Below are 20,335 nucleotides of genomic sequence, written 5' to 3' on the forward strand. Positions count from 1 at the left end.
GGGAGCCCCCTGCAAATACTGGCACACATGAGAAAGTCCCTGCAAATACAGGCACACACTGGGAATCCACTGCTAATACTGGCATTCACTGGAAATTCACTGCAAATACTGGCACACACTGGGAATACCCTGGGAATACCCTGCATATACAGGCAAACACTGGGAGCCCCCCGTAAATACTGACACTCACTGGAAATTTCCTGCAAATGCTGGCACACACTGGGAATACCCTTCATATACAGGCAAACACTGGGAGCCCCCCGTAAATACTGGCACACACTGGGAGCCCACTATAAATACTGGCACTCACTGGAAATGCCCTTCAAATACAGGCACACACTGTGAGTCCCCTGCAAATACTGGCACACACTGGGAATACCCTGCATATACAGGCAAACACTGGGAGCCCCCTGTAAATACTGGCACACACTGGGAGCCCACTATAAATACTGGCACTCACTGGAAATGCCCTTCAAATACAGGCACACACTGTGAGTCCCCTGCAAATACTGGCATTCACTGGAAATTCCCTGGAAATACTGACACACATTAGAAAGTCCCTGCAAATACTGGCAATCACTGGAAATTCCCTCCAAATACTAGCACACACTAGGAATCCAAGCAAATACTGCTACACATTGGGAATCCCCTGCAAATACTGGCACTCACTGAAAATTCCCTGCAAATACTGGCACTCATTGGAAATTCCCTGCAAATACTGGCACTCACTAGATATTCCAAGCAAATACTGGCACACATGAGAAAGTCGCTGCAAATACTGGCACTCACTGGAAATTCCTGCAAATACTGGCATACATTGGGAGTCCCCTGCAAATACAGGCACACATTGGGAGTCCCCTGCAAATACAGGCACACATTGGAAAGTCCCTGCAAATACAGGCAGACATTGGGAGCCCCCTGCAAATACTGGAACACACTGGAAATTCCCTGCAAATACAGGCACACACTAGGAACTCCCTGCAAATACTGGCATTCATAGGAAATTCCCTGCAAAAACTGGCACACACTAGGAACCCAAGCAAATACTGCTACGCACTGGGAACCCCCTGCAAATATTGGCACACTCTGGGAATCCCCTGCAAATACTGGCACAGACTGGGAATACCCTGCAAATACTGGCACACACTGGGAATACCCTGCAAATACTGGCACAGACTGGGAATCCCCTGCAAATACTGGCACAGACTGGGTATACCCTGCATATACTGGCATACACTGGGAATTCCCTGCAAATACTGGCACACACTGGGAATCCCCTGCAAATACTGGCACACACTGGGAATCCACTGCTAATACTGGCATTCACTGGAAATTCACTGCAAATACTGGCACACACTGGGAATACGGTAAACACTGGGAGCCCTCTGTAAATACTGGCACACACTGGGAATACCCTGCATATACAGGCAAACACTGGGAGCCCCTTGTAAATACTGGCACACACTGGGAGCCCACTATAAATACTGGCACTCACTGGAAATGCCCTTCAAATACTGGCACTAACTGGAAATTACCTGCAAATACAGGCACACACTGCGAGTCCCCTGCAAATACTGGCATTCACTGGAAATTCCCTGGAAATACTGACACACATTAGAAAGTCCCTGCAAATACTGGCAATCACTGGAAATTCCCTCCAAATACTAGCACACACTAGGAATCCAAGCAAATATTGCTACACATTGGGAATCCCCTGCAAATACTGGCACACACTGGAAATCCCCTGCAAATACTGGCACTCACTGGAAATTCCCTGCAATACTGGCACATACTGGGAATCCCCTGCAAATATCGGCACATACTGGGAATCCCCTGCAAATACTGCCACACACTGGGAATCCCCTGCATATGCTGGCACATACTGGGAATCCCCTGCATATACTGCCACACACTGGGAATCCCCTGCATATACTGCCACACACTGGGAATCCCCGGCATATACTGCCACACACTGGGAATCCCCGGCAAATATTGGCACACACTGGGAATCCCCTGCAAATACTGGCACACACTGGGAATCCCCTGCAAATACTGGCACACACTGGGAATCCCCTGCATATACTGCCACACACTGGGAATCCCCTGCATATACTGCCACACACTGGGAATCCCCTGCATATACTGCCACACACTGGGAATCCCCTGCATATACTGCCACACACTGGGAATCCCCTGCATATACTGCCACACACTGGGAATCCCCTGCATATACTGCCACACACTGGGAATCCCCTGCATATACTGCCACACACTGGGAATCCCCTGCAAATACTGCCACACATTGGGAATCCCCTGCAAATACTGGCACACACTGGAAATTCCCTGTAAATACTGCCACACACTGGGAATCCCCTGCAAATACTGCCACACACTGGGAATCCCCTGCAAATTCTGGCATTCACAGGAAATTCCCGACAAATACTGGAATTCACAGGAAATTCCCTAAAAATACTGGCACACACTGGAAAATCCCTACATATACTGGGACATACTGGAATTCCCTGACAAATCCTGACACTCTTGGGGACTCCCTCTTTTATCCCCAAGTTTGCAACCACTGCTATCTAAAGGAAAAACTTCTTGTCACAGCTGAAAACATACAGTAACAGAATTAACACATTAATAAATTAGCAACCACAGAAAATTTGGTGACCTGGTTGAGTCTCTGAAATCCCATTGGCATTTGATATGTGCATTATACATATCCAATACAGGCATCTTAATCTCAGACCTTATTGTTAGGCGAACCATAGTCAATAATTTAATTGTTATTCAACCAATGATGCTGATCAACAATAGCATTCTGCATCAATGGAGCACTTTTAACAAACAAAAACGTCCCAGGGTGCTTCACAGGATTACAATTGAACAAAAGGTTGATATTGAGCCCAAGAAGGAGATGTTAGACAGGTGACCAAAGGTTTGGTCAAAGAGGTAGGTTTTCAGGGGCAGTTTAATGGAGGAGAAATAGAGAGAGTATGGGTTAGGAAGGGAATTTCAGAGCATAGGGTCGAGATGGCTGAAGGATACGGAAACCAATGATGGCGTGAAGGAAGTTGGGAACGCATAAGAGGTCAAAACTGAAGGAACGCAGAGTTCTGAGAGGCTGTAGGGGTAGAGGAGGTAATAAAGTTAGGAGTGGTGATACCATGTAAATGATTAGATCACATATGATCATGTTTAATTTGAGGAGTTAATGACTTCTCATAAATTAATGAGGAGGACCGATGATAAAACATGTTTAAAACGGTTTCTGGATTCCAAATGAAAAATCACTTGGGACACAAGCTAGGCCAGAAAGCTCAGTGGCTTTTTTTTTCTGGCAAGAGAATCATTTTAGCTCATACACAATTTAAGCCGATGCTGGTAATTCAAGTCTGCAGTTTTTTTGTTTGGCACAAATCTGCTTCCTCTCCTTGAAGGGACAATTTAAAAGACTGAGTGGATATGAAAGTATGATGTCATGGTCTCAGGCTCTCTAGATGTCCAGTATGAAGAGGAAGGCTCTGATCTTCACTTTATAGTGCTGGGTTATCAATCATTCGGAGCTGACAGCTACCTCGCACACAGACCCATTCATAGCTACCAGCTGGCTGGCCTTCGAGAACCCCTCACTTCTGAAGAGCACCCAGGTCCTCTGCAACTTTCCAGCAGATGTTGCATTCATCATTCTCACTGGATTACATCGACTCCTTGTCGTCTGGCCGAGATATGTCGCGACCAGCGGCCACTTGCAAGTTCTTCTGTTGTTCATCCTTTATTATAATGTGGTAGCAACAATTATTACTGTTGTTTCAGCAACAGATTCAGTCGGCTGCAGGTCTGCAGCTAAAACGATATCAAAAACAAATTCAGACAGGGGCCAATCCACTGGTGTCAAATTAACCAGTTGAAGACTGAAGGTACTGTTGGTGATTCCTAAAGCATTTGCCATTTTAATAAAACTGTTCACCGTTTAAAATAAGAACCGGTTTAAGACCTCGTTAAATTACTGATGAAAACAATGTGAATTTGATATGGAGGCGCTAAGTTTTTTTGTAAACTCAAAGCCAATTTCCAAGTTCTGATTATGAAAGACAATTAGTCCTTCTCATTCTCACCTCCCCCAAAATCTTGGCCACCGAAGAAAGGTCACCTTTACCACAAGGGGCATCCAGCCAGTCTCTCATCAACCTGCAGGGGGTGCGCCTGAAGCAGGGATTATTCCAGCTACTATTCAACCGCCCGCACTTGCGGAACTCGTTATTCTGGCCTGGCCTAATGCAGACCTGATTAGGAGAAGCGGTCAATCAACATCAAGGGCTTAGCCCAGCAATCTCCAGTACAGCTCTGGGTCTCAAACACTGCACAACTTTCAGCCGCTTCACTGAGCTCCCTTGTTGCTGAACTTTTTTGGCTGCACCTTCCAGCGTGAAATCAGGTTTCCTTTCCCCTAATTCATACATAAATAATAAAAATTCCAATGATGAAAAGTTAATGGATTTTAATCCTTAGGGATGCTCCTGTATGAATTTTCATTTTCCTAAATGATGAATTTCTTTTAAAAATAGTGCTCGTTTTCAAATTGTCCATACAAGATCCCCAAAATAATGAAGAGTTTGGAAACCACTAAAAAGCTTTTTAAATATGTCCCCCCCCCCACCCCATAAGTGGGAACTTCAATGAACCCTAGTAACGTGGATGAATATCATTGTGTTTCACGAGAGTTTGTAAGTGTGGGAGATGGACAGGAAGAGGTTACAGAGAGAGGTGGGGAAGGGAAGGCTGTGCAGGGTTTTAAGTGCAAGTTCAAGACAAAAGTATGTGCTATATCAAATTGTAAACGAAGGAGACATTTGCAGAGATGCAAGGTGTGGCGAGGGCAGATGCAAGGTGCCAAGGCAGGATTTTGCAACATTTATGTGGGTGTTATAGCGAGGTCAAACCATTTTATTGTTGCAGTATTCTATTTCAAATCATTCTAGTGCTGCGAAAAAGGTTGAGCAGGAGGTGACCCTCAGGCCATGTGTCGCTTTTCTCTGCTATCTCTCTCACGATTTATCTTGTCACCTGGCTACAGTTTCCAAGGCTGGATGGGCTTTCAAACTCATTCTGACACTGCTCTCACAGGAACCCAGGAACAACTACTCATCACCCACACTACCCGAGCCAAAGCAACAGTCTGCAGTGAGACAGGAAAGTGGATTACGAGGGGAGGTTGAGTAGACTTGGACTATACTCATTGGAATTTAGAAGGGTGAGGGGGGATCTTATAGAAACATATAAAATTGTGAAGGGAATAGATAGGATAGATGCGGGCAGGTTGTTTCCACTGGCGGGTGAAAGCAGAACTAGGGGGCATAGCCTCAAAATAAGGGGAAGTAGACTTGGGACTGAATTTAGGAGGAACTTCTTCACCCAAAGGGTTGTGAATCTATGGAATTCCTTGCCCAGTGAAGCAGTTGAGGCTCCTTCATTAAATGTTTTTAAGGTAAAGATGGATAGTTTTTTGTTTGGGCCGGAAAGTGGAGCTGAGTCCACAAAAGATCAGCATGATCTCATTAATGGCGGAGCAGGCTCGAGGGGCCAGATGGCCTACTCCTGCTCCTAGTTCTTGGGCTGGATTCTCCAACGCCCCGCCGGGTCGGAGAATCGCCGGGGGCCGGCGTGAATCCCGCCTGCCGTCTCCCAAAGTCTCCGGCACCGGAGATTCGGCGGGGGCGGGAATCGTGCCGCACCGGTGGGTGCCCCCACTCCCCGGCGATTCTCCGGCCCACGATGGGCTGAAGTCCGCTGCTGTAATGCCGGTCCCACCGGCGGAAATCAAACCACCTCCCTTACTGGCGGGACTGGCGGCGCGGGCGGGCTCTGGGGTCCTGGGGGTGTGCGGGGCGATCTGGCCCAGGGGGTTCCCCATGGTGGCCTGGCCTGCGGGCGGGGCCCACCGATCCGCGGGCGGGTCTGTGCCGTGGGGGCCCTCTTTTCCTTCCGCGTCGGCCATAGACTACACAATAGCCGACGCGGAAGTGACCCCCTCCCCTGCACATGCGTGGGGATGATGTCCGACGCTCCCGTGTATGCGCGGACTTCCGCCGGCCGGCGAAGTCCCTTCGGCCCGGCCGGCGTGGCGCAAAAGGCCTTCCACGCCAGCCGGTGGGACGGGAACCACTCCAGCGCCGGCCTAGCCCCTCAAGGTGAGGGCTTAGCCCCTAAAGGTGCGGAGAAATCCGCACCTTTGGGGTGGCCCGACGCCGGAGTGGTTCACGCCACTCCATCCCGCCGGGAACCCCCACCCCGCCAGGTAGGGGAGAATCCAGCCCCTTATGTTCTTATGAGACCTTGATGGGATGTTGCCTCACTGTTGATCGCTAGTTATGATCACAGATGGAGCTTTTTGAAGCAGTTCACAGTAAAAACAAACATATCCAGCTTTCTAACTGGTCCTTCATTGGTATGACAATACTGATATCTCTTTATATGTGTTTTTTTACACAGGTTCACTACTCCGAAAAAATTGACATATAGAGAAATTGAATGTCAACCAGAGAGAAACCTGATGCTACTATGGACACCCTGCAAACAAAACATACATCCCAGGGGATCTACATTTCTGTATGAAAACAGGCTATTTTAAGCTAACATTTGGGCAAGAAACTCACTGGTTTTACACCATGCCCAATATTACTCTCTAACAACTTGAATGGGAAGTAAAATCAGGAGGAGGTGTGAGACTACCTTTGACCTTGATCTAGTCTGTGTCAGCATTTTACCTTTTGCAGGGATACATACACAGATTAGATGACTGCCTCTGGGGTTTAACGCTATGGTACCTAATAAGCTGTATCTAAGTCAAATTACTGATGCCCGACACATCTTGTTACTGTGATGTAGGATTCAGCCACCAATGAGGCAACAATGCAAAGAATGGTCCTTTCCAAACCTGCAGGTTCTTGGTTTTACCTGGCCGCAGTAAACCTCCTGGGCCACCATATTGCCTGGACTTTGTGGACTAAGTGCCAGAGGCTGCTGGTAGTCATTGGGCAACAGTTGAAACACTCGTGAACTACATTAACCAATTAGGAAGCATGGCTCTCTTTGTGGCTAGTTAGAACTGGTAGATCATGGAAGGTCTGAAGGGGCCTCACGGCATTTTAGGTAATTCTAACAGGTTGGTATACACATATAAGTACAAAGAAAGGTACCTCATAAACTGATGAGGACATGTTTAAAATGGAAAATGAAACTATTTTAAGAATTGCTTTTGTTTAGGATTCAGGTCAGATAAATGGTGAGGATTAGTGCTCGGAAGGGCACAATGCTGTAAAACCACCCTCAAAACCTTTTTAAAAATGGTTGATATGAAGGGTCATTGACCAGAATTTGGTGACCTTATGTAACATGGGAAAAGCAGAACGAGAAAGGAAGGCTTTTGTTTAGAATTAAGACTGTACAGGTTTTTATTCCTATGATAAAGCTGTCTGTTTACAGTTAGTGCAATGCAGTAATTTCAGGCTCAGGGATGGCAGATTTAAAACAGGAATGAGGAGGAATTACTTCACTCAAATGGTCGTGGATCTGTGGAACTCTCTACCCTAGAGTGCACTGGGTACCAGAACACTCTAGGAGATAGATAGTTTATAATGAGTCGCAGAATGAAGGGTTCTGGGGAATGGGCAGGAAGGTGGAGAGGAGACCGAGATTCGATCAGCTATGATTGTATTGAATGGAAGAGCAGACTTGAGGGCTGAATTGCCTATTTCTGCCCCTAGTTCTTCTGCTCTTATGTTGGTAATGCAAAAATAAGGAACATATTTGTTACTCATTTAAAAAAATTATTTCTTTGCACCCAGGGCTTCATGATTTTCAAGCCAATGTAGGAGCAGGCGTAGGCCATTTTGCCTCGCGTCTGCTTCCCCATTTAACTAGATTATGGCTGATCTTCCAACTCAATACAATCTTCCTGCACTTTCCCCGTATTCTTTGATGTCATCGGTATCTAGAAATCTCTAGATTTGAACATGCTCAATTACTGAACCTCTGGGGTAGAAAATTCACCACCTTCTGAATGAAGAAATCCCTCCTCATCTCAGTCGTGCGCCTTATTCTGAGACTATGCCCCATAGTCCAAGAGCACACCTCCATCCCCATCCCCAATCAGGGGAAACATCCTGCATTTACAGTGTTGAACCCTGTAAGAATTTTGTACACTTCAATGAGATCACCTCACATTCTTAGAAATAGATTTACAGATGAATTAAAAAGACATTTCTCCAAGATATGCCAGTTAGGGGGGTTTATTTCCAGCAGCGTTTTTACCTTGGGGCAGCTAACACACAATATAGAACAGGAGGACGATTGGATACAACACACAATAACCTACTACAATCTTTACTCCTGCTAAATCCCAGCTCAATGCTGCTGTAACATATAATAAAAGCAAATTATTGCGGATGCTGGAATCTGAAACCAAAAGAGAAAATGCTGGAAAATCTCGGCAGGTCTGGCAGCATCTGTAGGGAGACGTTAGCTCTTTTCTCCCCCTACAGATGCTGTCAGACCTGCAGAGATTTTCCAGCATGTTCTCTTTTGGTGTAACATTTAATCGTTGCTTTAAAATTTGTGACACCGGATGCTGGTTAGTATTCATGTTGTTGGATTATATACATGCAGTTATATTTAGTTTCATACCTGGCATTTTATCAGTAGGAATTGCCCCAAAACAGGATTCTGGATTTGGTTCCATGAAGGTAACTCACCTGATCATTAATCTGACATGCTACTAAATTTTGCTGGTTGTAGGAGTGTGCTGAACGGATGTATTTAAGCCAGTTCCCACTTCCAGCCTGGCTTGCATCAATGCAGAATTTTACATTCCCCAGTTCGTCAACAATCTGCAAAAAAATAAAATGCAAAATTTGTACCATCTAAGTAACCGAATCAACAGACAAGCTGTTTCATGGTTCTGTAAAAATAAACTGCAGATTACAACAATCTGAAATAAAATGCTGAAAATTAAACTATCAGCCCTTCAGCACCTTTAAGACAACTGGGTGACGTTTATGGGTCAGCTCCGTATTTACAGTATTTTTTTGTTTCTGTTGGAAATCAAAAATAATGAAATATTAAGCAACCTCAAAGTTTTATTTATTTACACAAGCAAGCGCTCCACTCTCCAGGCGTTTGAACTCGAGACACAGCAATGATGAGAAAGGATTTTCCTTGAGCATGTAAACTTTGGAGTGGTCACGAACAATTCAGTACAGAAGGATGCCATTCAGACTATCATGCTATTGATACTCGATCGTCAATGGGAGTGACCTACTCTAATCCTATTTCCCAACTATAGTTTGTGGTTTCTTTGCACTGTGAGCTTCCCTCCAGAGTTCTAATCTACAGGCGTAGTCTGACCTGTGGGTCTGGCAGTAGTAATTTTATTGAATCGGAAAGGTTCCCTAACCCATCAACTTGTTTTCACAATCTTTCACAGCTACAACAAACAAGTCCTCATGCTAATATGCCAAGTAGTTCCTCATGCTAATCTAACAGTTGCCTGGCTGCTCATAGCTTTTTCTTGCCAACTTTCTCTCCTTCCTCCACTCCTGAAGGGTACATTATGGCAGCCAGCAATTCAAATGTGCATTCCTTGTGGGTGATTGTTGTCAGACTGTTCAACACCAGGGGGCATCACAGTCAAATAATAACACAGGTGCAGTTTTGTCAAGAGGTGCTGTACAGCAATCAAGAACGGAGACCCGAAGTGATTTTATTTCCATATACTTGCCCAGGGTGTACTCTTACACCACCAATGAATGCGCTCGGCTTGGAACAAACCAAGGGTATGGCCGTGCTACAAGCTGGGCAATCTCACTGAGCTCGGGGTGCGGAGAGGATTGTTGGAGTTGGTGGGGCGAGAGTGTGGAAGCAGGGTTGTTGTGAACATTTATTTGTGGAGATACTCATGTTTTGGAGGCAAAAGCCTTGCCCATGACTAGTTTTCCGTAAAATTAGCACGTGCGGTTCAGGAGAATGCTCTTAGTTTTCATTTAGATGTAAATTGATGCGACAAAAGATGTTTTAAGGCAACCAGAGTCTTCGGGGTTAATCCCCACATGTGGCTTTAAGTGAAGAAACCCAATAAGACAGAATTAAAGCAGTGAAACTAAATTCCTTCACCCTTTTGAATATGAATAGTAACAGCAAGCGCAAGGTTTTTTTATACTTTCCATCTGCTTATCATATAATCACCTTAAAACCAGCATTTCACTACTCCAGATCTTCAGACAGCTGTTGATGGGCATATTAAATGTAAAAGGCTAAAGTAACTTATTCTCTCTCACGAATAACTTAGAATAATATGCAATCTTGTTTTTTTTTGCTTAGTCCATTTGCGTAGTTCTGATGGACAGATTTCCGTTTTCACCTAACTAACTCTTTCAGAATGTACCTCCAACGCATTTCATTCTCTGTACCATAGACAAATGCAACGTTCATCTGTTATTTACTGGCAACTGTGAAAGCAGTTTAGAAGACATCATTTTGGCATCTTCAATCAAAAAGTGAAGAATGCTCCTTCAATTTTTACCACACACATAAAACCATAATTTTTGAACACCACATTTTCCTGATAATGTTTTGCTCCCAATCCAAGATGGTTTTGCGTCTGTGTCTGAGCACTACCAAGTTTATTGGGCCCCGGTCTGCCTGCCTGCTATTAAAATCTGTCTGTTTAATTTCTCAGACAAGCTGCTCAAATGCACTTTGCCAGAGGTCAGAAACTTCACCTCAGGGAAGGAGGACTGAAGGCCAGGAGACAAAAGCACAACACAAGGGTCAGACACGGCCAAAATGTGTTGCATGTCCAATTGGCCAGTTAAACTGCAAAAAACAGTGGTCATGGAATAGTCTGTAATTAGGGTGTGTTGTGGCAAGTGACCAACAAGTAGAGGAAAAATGCTTCTTTGGTCAGCAATTGGGAAAACTCTGCGGAGTTCTTCGACTGAAACCAACAAGCCAAATTATTGTTACAATCTAGCTTCAGGGCTGGAATCCCCAACTGTGCACAAAGTGATTAGTCATCAACCTTAAGCATTGACTCCCTGCACTGGGGAATTCAACAATTTCCAGCTCCTCACTTCGCAAATAAAATCAGAATGATTTATAGTGGAGAGTTCTTTTAAAAAAAACAACCTGCCTACAAATCGTTTCCAAGAAATAGTTGCTTTGCTGTCTTAAACGTGCAACTTACTGGTTGATTTGAAGGCGGGAACACGAGAGTGGGTGGAAGAAAGATGAATGTACTGAATCACATATCTCCAGAGAACAGCAAACTGACAGTGAACATAGAAGTGTCCTAATTGATTGAGAACCAATGATAATATTGATTTTTAAAATGCTAATAGCATGATCAGTTGTTTCCATAACTCTTATTTTGATTGGTATGGTTAATGTTATGGGGATTTTCTAAATGAATAGATGCTATTAGCTACATTTTCTGTGCTGAATATATTTTGAATTCTACAATACAAATATGGCTTACTGCATGCTGACTCATGTTTGAGATTAGTTGCCATTCTAAATAAATGGAGGTCGCCCAACAAGCAGACCTGAGCCAATTCCACTGTTAATAGGTTTCACTCTTTCTCTTTCTCCCCCTCTAGACTCCCGGGCTGGATGAGATTCCACATATGCTCATGAAGGCAAGCAGCTGACCGTCTTCCAGCCCTTCATCATTAGGGTCAGCCTTTGTCCAGCGGCCAGCAGTCTTCCTTCTAAAACAGAAAATCATGGGCTCAAATGTCATTCTCGGGCCTTGAGTACTGAATTCTAGGATGGCACTTTAGTGTAGTACTGAGGGATAGCTGCACTGTCAGAGGTGCTATTAGCTACATTTTCAGTGTCATTAAATCAAGTTTGTGCACTCAGTGGGTGAAAAAGATCCCATGACCATGTTCAGAGTTGAGAACAAGAGTTCCCTTGATCCTCTGGCCAACATTTATGTCTTAACCAACACTTCAAAACAGAATATCTGGCCACTGTCACATTGCTGTTTGTAGAAACCCATGCAAAAATTGGCTGCCATGTTTCCTACAGTAAAAGTGACTACGGGAGTGATTTATTGGAAATGAACCATTTGGGACGCATTTAGCAGTGCCCGGGACTATGCTTCATTTTAGGCCTCGGCGACAAACGCACTGCCGCCCCGCACTTAGGCTAATTTCCTGCTTACCTCACCAGTGCAGGGAGAGATCGGGGTACCATTTTTAAATGGTGCCCCTATTTCTGGACCCCCACTGTGGCCTCCGGACCCCTCCCCAATGCCCTAACTTATGAATTAGGGTGTCATCAAGCCCAATCCCCAGCAGAGGCAAGATGGCACCTGGGCACCTTGGCAATGCCAGCCTGCGCTGTCACCTGGGCATTGTCAGAGTGGCATCCAGGTGGCACTGCCACAGTGTCCAGGTGGCAACAAGTGTGCCAGAGTATCACCCTGCCCAAAGCCTGACCACCCAGTGGCCCCCAATTGCTTGGGAGACCCCCAGAGGAGTGTGTTGAAATTGAACCATGATATTAGAACCCTGTTGGTCCATATTCTTTCTTTTTAAATAAAGTTAGAGTACCCAATTCTTTTTTTTTCAAATAAAAGGCAATTTAGTGTAGCCAATTCACCTACCCTGCACATCTTTATGGGTTGTGGGAGTGAGACCCACACAGGCACGGGGAGAATGTACAAACTCCACACGGACAGTGACCTGGGGCTAAGATTCAAACCCGTGAGGCAGGAGTACAAACCACTTCACCACCGAGTTGCCGCTCGTTGGTCCATATTCTGCTGGGTCAAAGTCAAAATGATATACTGGTCAAATAAATTTTCATTGGAAAGATCAGGGACGAATGCAAAATCCCAGACAAAATAAAACAACTTATTTCTTCTGTCAACTGTGTAATTGAGGTGGCGCGTGGCACAGTGGTTAGCACTGGGACGACAGCGCTGAGGACCTGGGTTCGAATCCCGGCCCCGGGTCACTGTCCGTGTGGAGTTTGCACATTCTCCCCATGTCTGCGTGGGTTTCACCCCCACAACCCAAAGATGTGCAGGGTAGGTGGATTGGCCACGCTAAATTGCCCCTTAATTGGAAAAAATATGACAATAATTGGGGACACTAAATTTAGTTTTAAAAGCTATGTAATTGGGAAGCTGTGCAATCCAGAAGATTCTGTATTTTCATTTTCTTTTATTTTTTTCCCCATCTCTCTCTATTTAGTGGAAGGTAAAGAACATTCTTATCAAGTAAATAGTGGGGAAAGGAACATTTGGCCAATTTGGCCACATGTTTGCATCAAATGCAGCCAGGTACAAAGTAAAGCACCTTATCCTCAGCCTTCGAAAGATTATTGCCTATTATAGCACAGTGTGACAGTTATCGTTTTCCATACCTGGCATTTCTGTGCCTTTAAGTGAGATTGTCATTATGTTACAATAATAGGTCCTGCCTTTCGGACATATACCAAGTGATGCAGGGGGGTAGACGAGGCCTCGGTGGAGGAGCTGAAGGGTAAATGGGAAGAAGAGCTGGGTGAGGAGATTGAGGAGGGGACGTGGGCGGATGCTCTGGAAAGAGTGAACTCCTCCTCTTCATGTGCGAGGCATAGCCTCATACAGTTCAAGGTGCTACATAGGGCTCATATGACCGGGACGAGGATGAGTAGGTTCTTTGGGGGCGAAGACAGGTGTACTAGGTGCTCGGGGAGCCCAGAAAACCAAGCCCATATGTTCTGGGCATGCCCAGCGCTGGGGGAATTTTGGAAGGGGGTAGCAAGGGTGTCGAGGGTGGTAGGATACAGGGTCAAGCCAGGATGGGAACTCGCAATATTTGGGGTTGCAGTGGAGCCGGGAGTGCAGGAGGCGAAAGAGGCCGGTGTTCTGGCCTTTGAGTCCCTAGTAGCCCGGCGGAGGATTCTTCTTCAGTGGAAGGATGCGAGGCCCCCAAGCGTGGAGGCCTGGATCAACGATATGGCGGGGTTCATCAAATTGGAGAGGGTGAAATTTGCCCTGAGGGGATCAGTACAGGGGTTTTTCAGCTGGTGGCAGCCTTTCCTGGATTTCCTGGCAGAACGGTAGGGGGAAAAGAAGGGCCAGCAGCAGCAGCAGCAGCCCGGGAGGGGGAGGGGGAGGGGGTGGGGGGGGGGGGGGGGGGTTGTTTCAGTGAGTTGTGATGAAGGGACGTGTACATGTGTTCTTTGGTTATGACGGGTGTTAATCTCTTCTTATTTTTATTTAATGGGGGGGGGGGAGTTTGTTCTTTGTTGTTTTTCTTAATTGTTAATATTTTTGTTTTTTGTTAATATTTTCTGTTATTGATATTTTGTGAAAATCTGTATAAAAATTATTAAAAAAAAAAAAATAATAGGTCCTGCCTTGGCCAATTGGAGCTTAATTAAAAGTGATTGCTTTTAGGATTCCAAGATGTCAGCAGAGAGTGAAACTTTTTGTCTATTTGATTTTCAGTGGATTCAAACCCGGATCCTACTGTGCCAACTCACAGCACCAAACCGTACTCCCAGCATTCAGTGCTACTGGTGTTGTTTCTGACTGTTTGTGTCGCCTTCCTCAAAAGACCCTTAGATGGAAAGGATGCCTGCCCAAAGAAACAAGTATCAGAACCTAAGACCCTGGTACGGATGTGCCGGAAGGAAACCCATGTCTTTTTTTCAACACCACCACTTCCATTCCCAATACAGGTTTTCAGATAGAAATTCAACCTTGTGAAATTTATGAACAACCACATCCTGTCAACTTACTATTTCAAAGAAGAGGGTAAATACACCTTCACTTGACAGGCACTAAGTCTAGCAAAATAAAGTCTTGCACAGTGATTTGAAGCAAATCACACAGCCCTGTTCCAATACCTTTTGTTCAGATCTCATCAAGAAAAAAAGAAAGCACCCTTCATGGCCGAAGGATGTCCCAAAGTGCTTTAAGCCAATAAATTATTTTTGAATTGCCAACAATAAATGTGCACACTGCAAAGTTCCATAAACAGCAGGGATGAATAAACATACTATTTATTTTTAGTGATTTAGATTGAAGATAATGATAACTAGGACACCAGGGGGAATCCCTACTCATCTTTCAATTATGCCGTGGGATCTTCTACATCCATCTTAGTGGGCACGTGAGGCTTTGCTCGGTTTAATATCTCATCCACAGGATGGCAGCTTCAACAATGTCTCATACGAAATACAGAACCACCGCCAGTTCCACATTCCCACTGCACTGCACTGGTGTCCGCCATGGTTAGGGCGGCATGTGGCACAGTGGTTAGCACTGGGACTGCGGCTCTGAAGACCTGGTTTAGAATCCCGGCTCTGGGTAACTGTCCATGTGGAGTTTGTACATTCTCCCCATCTCTGCGTGGGTTTCATCCCACGACCCAAAGATGTGCTGGTTAGGTGGATCGGCCATGCCAAATTGCCCCTTTTTAAAAATAAATTTGGAGTGCCCAATTATTTTTAGATCTGGCCTGGGCTTGTGAAATCCTACCAACTGTCCTGGCTAGAGACAATTCACACCTCTTTAACCTGGGGTTACCCTTATCTTTGGATCTGTAAAGATTTAATTACCTGCAAATGCTCGCATTCTAACCATTGTCTGGCATCTTTGAATTTGTCTATATGTTTCTGGAACATACCTCTCCATTCACCTGAGGAAGGAGCAGTGCTCCGAAAGCTAGTGTTTGAAACAAACCTGTTGGACTTTAACCTGGTGTTGTAAGACTTCTTACTGTGCTCACCCCAGTCCAATGCTGGCATCCCCACATCATTTTTTTTTTCAATTAAGGGGCAATTTAGCGTGGCCAACCCACCTACCCTGCACATCTTTGGGTTGTGGAGCGAAACCCACGCAGACATGGGGAGAATGTGCAAACTCCACACGGACAGTGACCCAGAGCCGTGATTCGAACCTGGAACCTCGGCACCATAGGCAGCAATGCTAACCACTGTGCTGTCCACTAAATTGCCCCATAATTGGAAAAGAAAAATTATTCGCTACTCTAAATTTATTTTTTTAAAGTTTCAGGAGTTGAATTTGAACCCACACCCTTCAGACTCAGTGGTGAGATAGTTCTCAATTTTTGATGGTTGCTTTTTAATTCTGACTTGAAATTAGTATTATATGGATTCATTTGTTTTTGAGGAACTAACTTTTCCATTTGCATCACCTGTGACTTTTTGGACAGAAATAAGTAACGGGTTGGTGGGTGTGGGGTGGGTGAGGAATGGGGGTGGTTCTCTGGCATTTTCCCAATCAACAACAACCATCTGCTCCAAACAAAACAATACTCTTGTTCGGGTCGATAAGGTAATGCATAGCTCTACAACTTGCCCAAAGACACATTGGAGATGTGGGGCAGGATTCACCAACCCCCCGCTGGGTCAGAGAATCGCCAGGGGCCAGCGTGAATCCCACCCCCGCTGTCTCCCGAAGTCTCCGGGACCAGAGATTCGGCAGGGGCGGGAATCGTGCCATGCCTGTCGGCAGCCCCCCCCCCCCCACCCCGGCCGATTCGGCGCAGAAGTCCCGCCGCTGTCATGCCGGTCCTGCCGGCGTGAATCAAACCACCTACCTTACCGGCGGGACCAGGCAGCGCGAGCGGGCTCCGGGGTCCCTTGGGGGGGGGGGGGGGGGCACGGGGCGTTCTGGCCCCGGGGGACGCCCCCACGGTGGCCTGGCCTGCGATCGGGGCCCACCGATTGGCGGGCGGGCCTGTGCCGTGGGGGCACTCTTTTCCTTCCGCATTCGCCATAGTCTTCACGATGGTGGTCGCAGAAGTGACCCCCTCCCCTGCGCATGCGCGGGGATGACGTCAGCTGACGCTCCAGCGCATGCGCGGACTTCTGCCGGCCGGCGAAGTCCCTTTGGCCCCGGCTGGCATGGCGCCAAAGGCCTTTCCCGCCGGTCGGCGAGGCACCAACCACTCCGGTGCGGGCCTAGCCCCTCAAGGTTAGGGCTTGGCCCCTAAAGATGCGGAGAAATCCACACCTTTGGAGCGGCCTGACGCCGGAGTGGCTCACGCCACTCCATCCCGCCGGGACCCTCCCGCCCTGCCGGGTAGGGGAGAATCCCGGCTGTGAATGTAATTTGGCCTTTTTTTTACCTCCTTTCAAAGAGTGTTCATGTCAACTTCCTTTTATATAATCATCAGCACAAAAGGAAGCTAATTGGTCCCCAATTGGGCTGGCTGTTTGAATGAGTTGTCCAATTAGTCCTTGTTCTTTCCCCATAAGCTTGGATTCTTTTCCTTTGCAAATATTTATCCAATTTCCTTTTAAAAGTTACCAATGAATTTGCTCTCATCCTGCATTCCAGATCACAACAACGTGTTTCAATAAAAACATTCTCATTTTCCCCTTTGGTACGTCAGTGTATGGTTACTGACCCTTCTGCCTATTGGATCAATTTCTCCTTATTTAATTAATCAAAACCCTTTACTAGTCTCATTTGAAAGAAAATTGATATCAGCATTTTCTAATTATTTTGAAATAATAATAATAAGCTTTATTAGTGTCACAAGTGGGCTTACATTAACACTGCAACGCAGTTACTGTGCACATCTCCTAGTCCCCACACTCTGGTGCCTACACTGAGGGAGAATTCAGAATGTCCAATTCACCTAACAAGCACGTCTTTCAGGACATGTGGGAGGAAACCGGAGCACCCGGAGGAAACCGACACTGATACGGGTGGAACGTGGAGACTCTGCACAGTGACTCATGCCGGGAATCGAACTGGGGTCCCTGACGCTGTGAAGCAACAGTGCTAACCACTGTGCTACTGTGCCGCCCATCTTGATGGTTCAGAATTATGAGTGCCAGAAATATTAATTGGCAGGGAAACTTGCAATACAATGTCCATACGACATGATCCAAATGGTACACAAACTGATGCAATACTTGTGCCATCTGAAAACCGAAATACAAAGGGATTTTCTGTACGTATATTTTTAAAGAATTTATAAATGTAATTTTCAATTAGAGCTCAGAATTTTTTGAAGGATCTCATTCCATGATTCTGTTCATTTTCCATTGAAATTAGTCTTGACACATTTAGAATGATTGGGGTTTGATAATGCTGTGTGTTTTTAAAGGCTGCTTAAGGTCTAGTTAAATTAGGATGGTCTGATAAAATATTTGGCTGCTGCACACTGGTGTGAATTTCTCAGCTAGTTTCAAAACTGGTTTCAAATGTGTATAATTGGTCCAACTGCCATTTTGTTAAACAAACTTTGAATGCTATATCTTGGCAGTAAAGATCCTGAGTGAAACATTGTGCTTTTAGCAGCCTGAGCTGGAATTATGAGACTTTTTCTGTGTGTCAAAAGAACATACTTATTGAGTATAGAACTGGAAAATTTCACATGCTGACAAGATTGGGGCAATTTTAATTTCCAGCTCCAGCAAAATAACAACCTGGGAAACAACTTTAGGTTGGAATTTGGCTACATAACAACAGTCACTGCACTCCAAATATCATTTAACAGTATGGGAATTATTTTAAGATGCCTTTGTGATGTTACTAGATATTGTACAGAGGGCAAACACCATTATTAATGTTCATTTTCCATTGAAACTTGTCTTGACGCATTTATCTCTCCATTTCCAATGCCTCTTTCTCTACTTTCTTTCTGCTTTTTCCTTCCTTTGGCGTCAAGCCTCTGGTTTATGCAGGGCGGTATTCAATTCCTTTGCAGGATCCCTCTCATCAAGTTAAAATTCAAGTAAGCATTTCATTAAGTTAAGTGTTAATTTTGGTTGAGTTCAAAGTTCAGCATTGCATTTTGAGTGTCACATCTTCTTAAAATGGTGCTGAATAGATAATTTTAGAATTTCTTCAATGTGGCACATTAGTTGACACTTTTAAAGTTACGGCATACTTGGCATTCTGTTTAAAATTAGTTCATAGAACATAGAACAGTACAGCACAGAACAGGCCCTTCGGCCCTCGATGTTGTGCCGAGCAATGATCACCCTACTCAAACCCACGTATCCACCCTATACCCGTACCCCAACAACCCCCCCTTAACCTTACTTTTTAGGACACTACGGGCAATTTAGCATGGCCAATCCACCTAACCCGCACATCTTTGGACTGTGGGAGGAAACCGGAGCACCCAGAGGAAACCCACGCACACACGGGGAGGACTCCGCACAGACAGTGACCCAGCCGGGAACTGAACCTGGGACCCTGGAGCTGTGAAGCATTTATGCTAACCACCATGCTACCGTGCTGCCCACTTAACAAGTCATATCATGCAGCACACAGTAACTTTAGGAATTATTTTGAAAATTCATGGATATTTTTGTCTGGGTGAATTACAATGTTGGATGTTAGTTAATGGTTTCATGGTTTAAGGAAGAAATCAAAAGCTGAATAATGTCAAATACAAAATATCCTACCTGGCATTTGTTCATGATTCATATTTAAAGATGTTTCGTTCCCTATTTGCTGTGTTGCCCTCCAACTTACTACCTCCATGGTTGTCTGGCAATTCTGCTCTGATAGCAACTCTTAGGTGATGTAAAGGAGTAACGCAGGACCACTAACCTATCAGAGAATTATGTGGCTTTTGGCTGATACCTCCTCATTGAGACAGTGAAGCTGGGTTTCTCAGTGTGTGGGTAATTGTGGTTACCAATTTACATTCTTGCAATCCATATGCAATATGCTGAGCTATCAATGTGCAACATCTCTGAACCACCTAGATCAGGGGTGGGCAAACTACGGCCCGCGGGCCGCATGCGGCCCGCCAAAGGTATTTCTGCGGCCCACCAAGTCATTAAAAAAAAAAAAAGAAATTTTTTTTAAATTTAAAAAAAAATTTTTTTTTTAAGGTTAATGGGGGGGGGGGGGGGGGGCTGTTGGGTTACTTACTGGTATAGGGTGGATACGTTGACTTGAGTATGGTGATCATTGCTCGGCACAACGTCGAGGGCCGAAGGGCCTGTTCTGTGCTGTACTGTTCTATGTTCTATATGAGGCGCCCAGAATCATAACCGGGTGAAGTAATTATTTTACTTAATATACTATGCGGCCCTTTGTGAATTTTGAATTTCTGAATGTGGCCCTTGCACGGAAAAGTTTGCCCACCCCTGACCTAGATACAATGAAAATGAAAATCGCTTATTGTCACGAGTAGGCTTCAATGAAGTTACTGTGAAAAGCCCCTAGTCGCCACATTCCGGCGCCTGTCCGGGGAGGCTGGTAAGTTTAGAAAGGTACAGATTCCAAGTTCAATGGACAGAAACGTGATTACAACTGACAACAATGACAATCCAT

General features: G+C 45.3%; 1 protein-coding gene across 1 annotated transcript in view; it reads right to left on the reverse strand.

Annotated features, from left to right (window-relative positions):
* prdm16 (PR domain containing 16) overlaps window positions 1–20,335 on the reverse strand; it is a 1,033,598-nt gene that overhangs the window by 148,978 nt on the left and 864,285 nt on the right. Inside the window, exon 4 of the mRNA XM_038773645.1 lies at window positions 8,757–8,891. Within this exon, the coding sequence (XP_038629573.1) occupies window positions 8,757–8,891 (135 nt within the window). The remainder of the gene's footprint in view (window positions 1–8,756; window positions 8,892–20,335) is intronic.

The sequence above is a fragment of the Scyliorhinus canicula genome, chromosome 16 (assembly GCF_902713615.1).
Source record: "Scyliorhinus canicula chromosome 16, sScyCan1.1, whole genome shotgun sequence".
Lineage (NCBI taxonomy): Eukaryota > Metazoa > Chordata > Chondrichthyes > Carcharhiniformes > Scyliorhinidae > Scyliorhinus > Scyliorhinus canicula.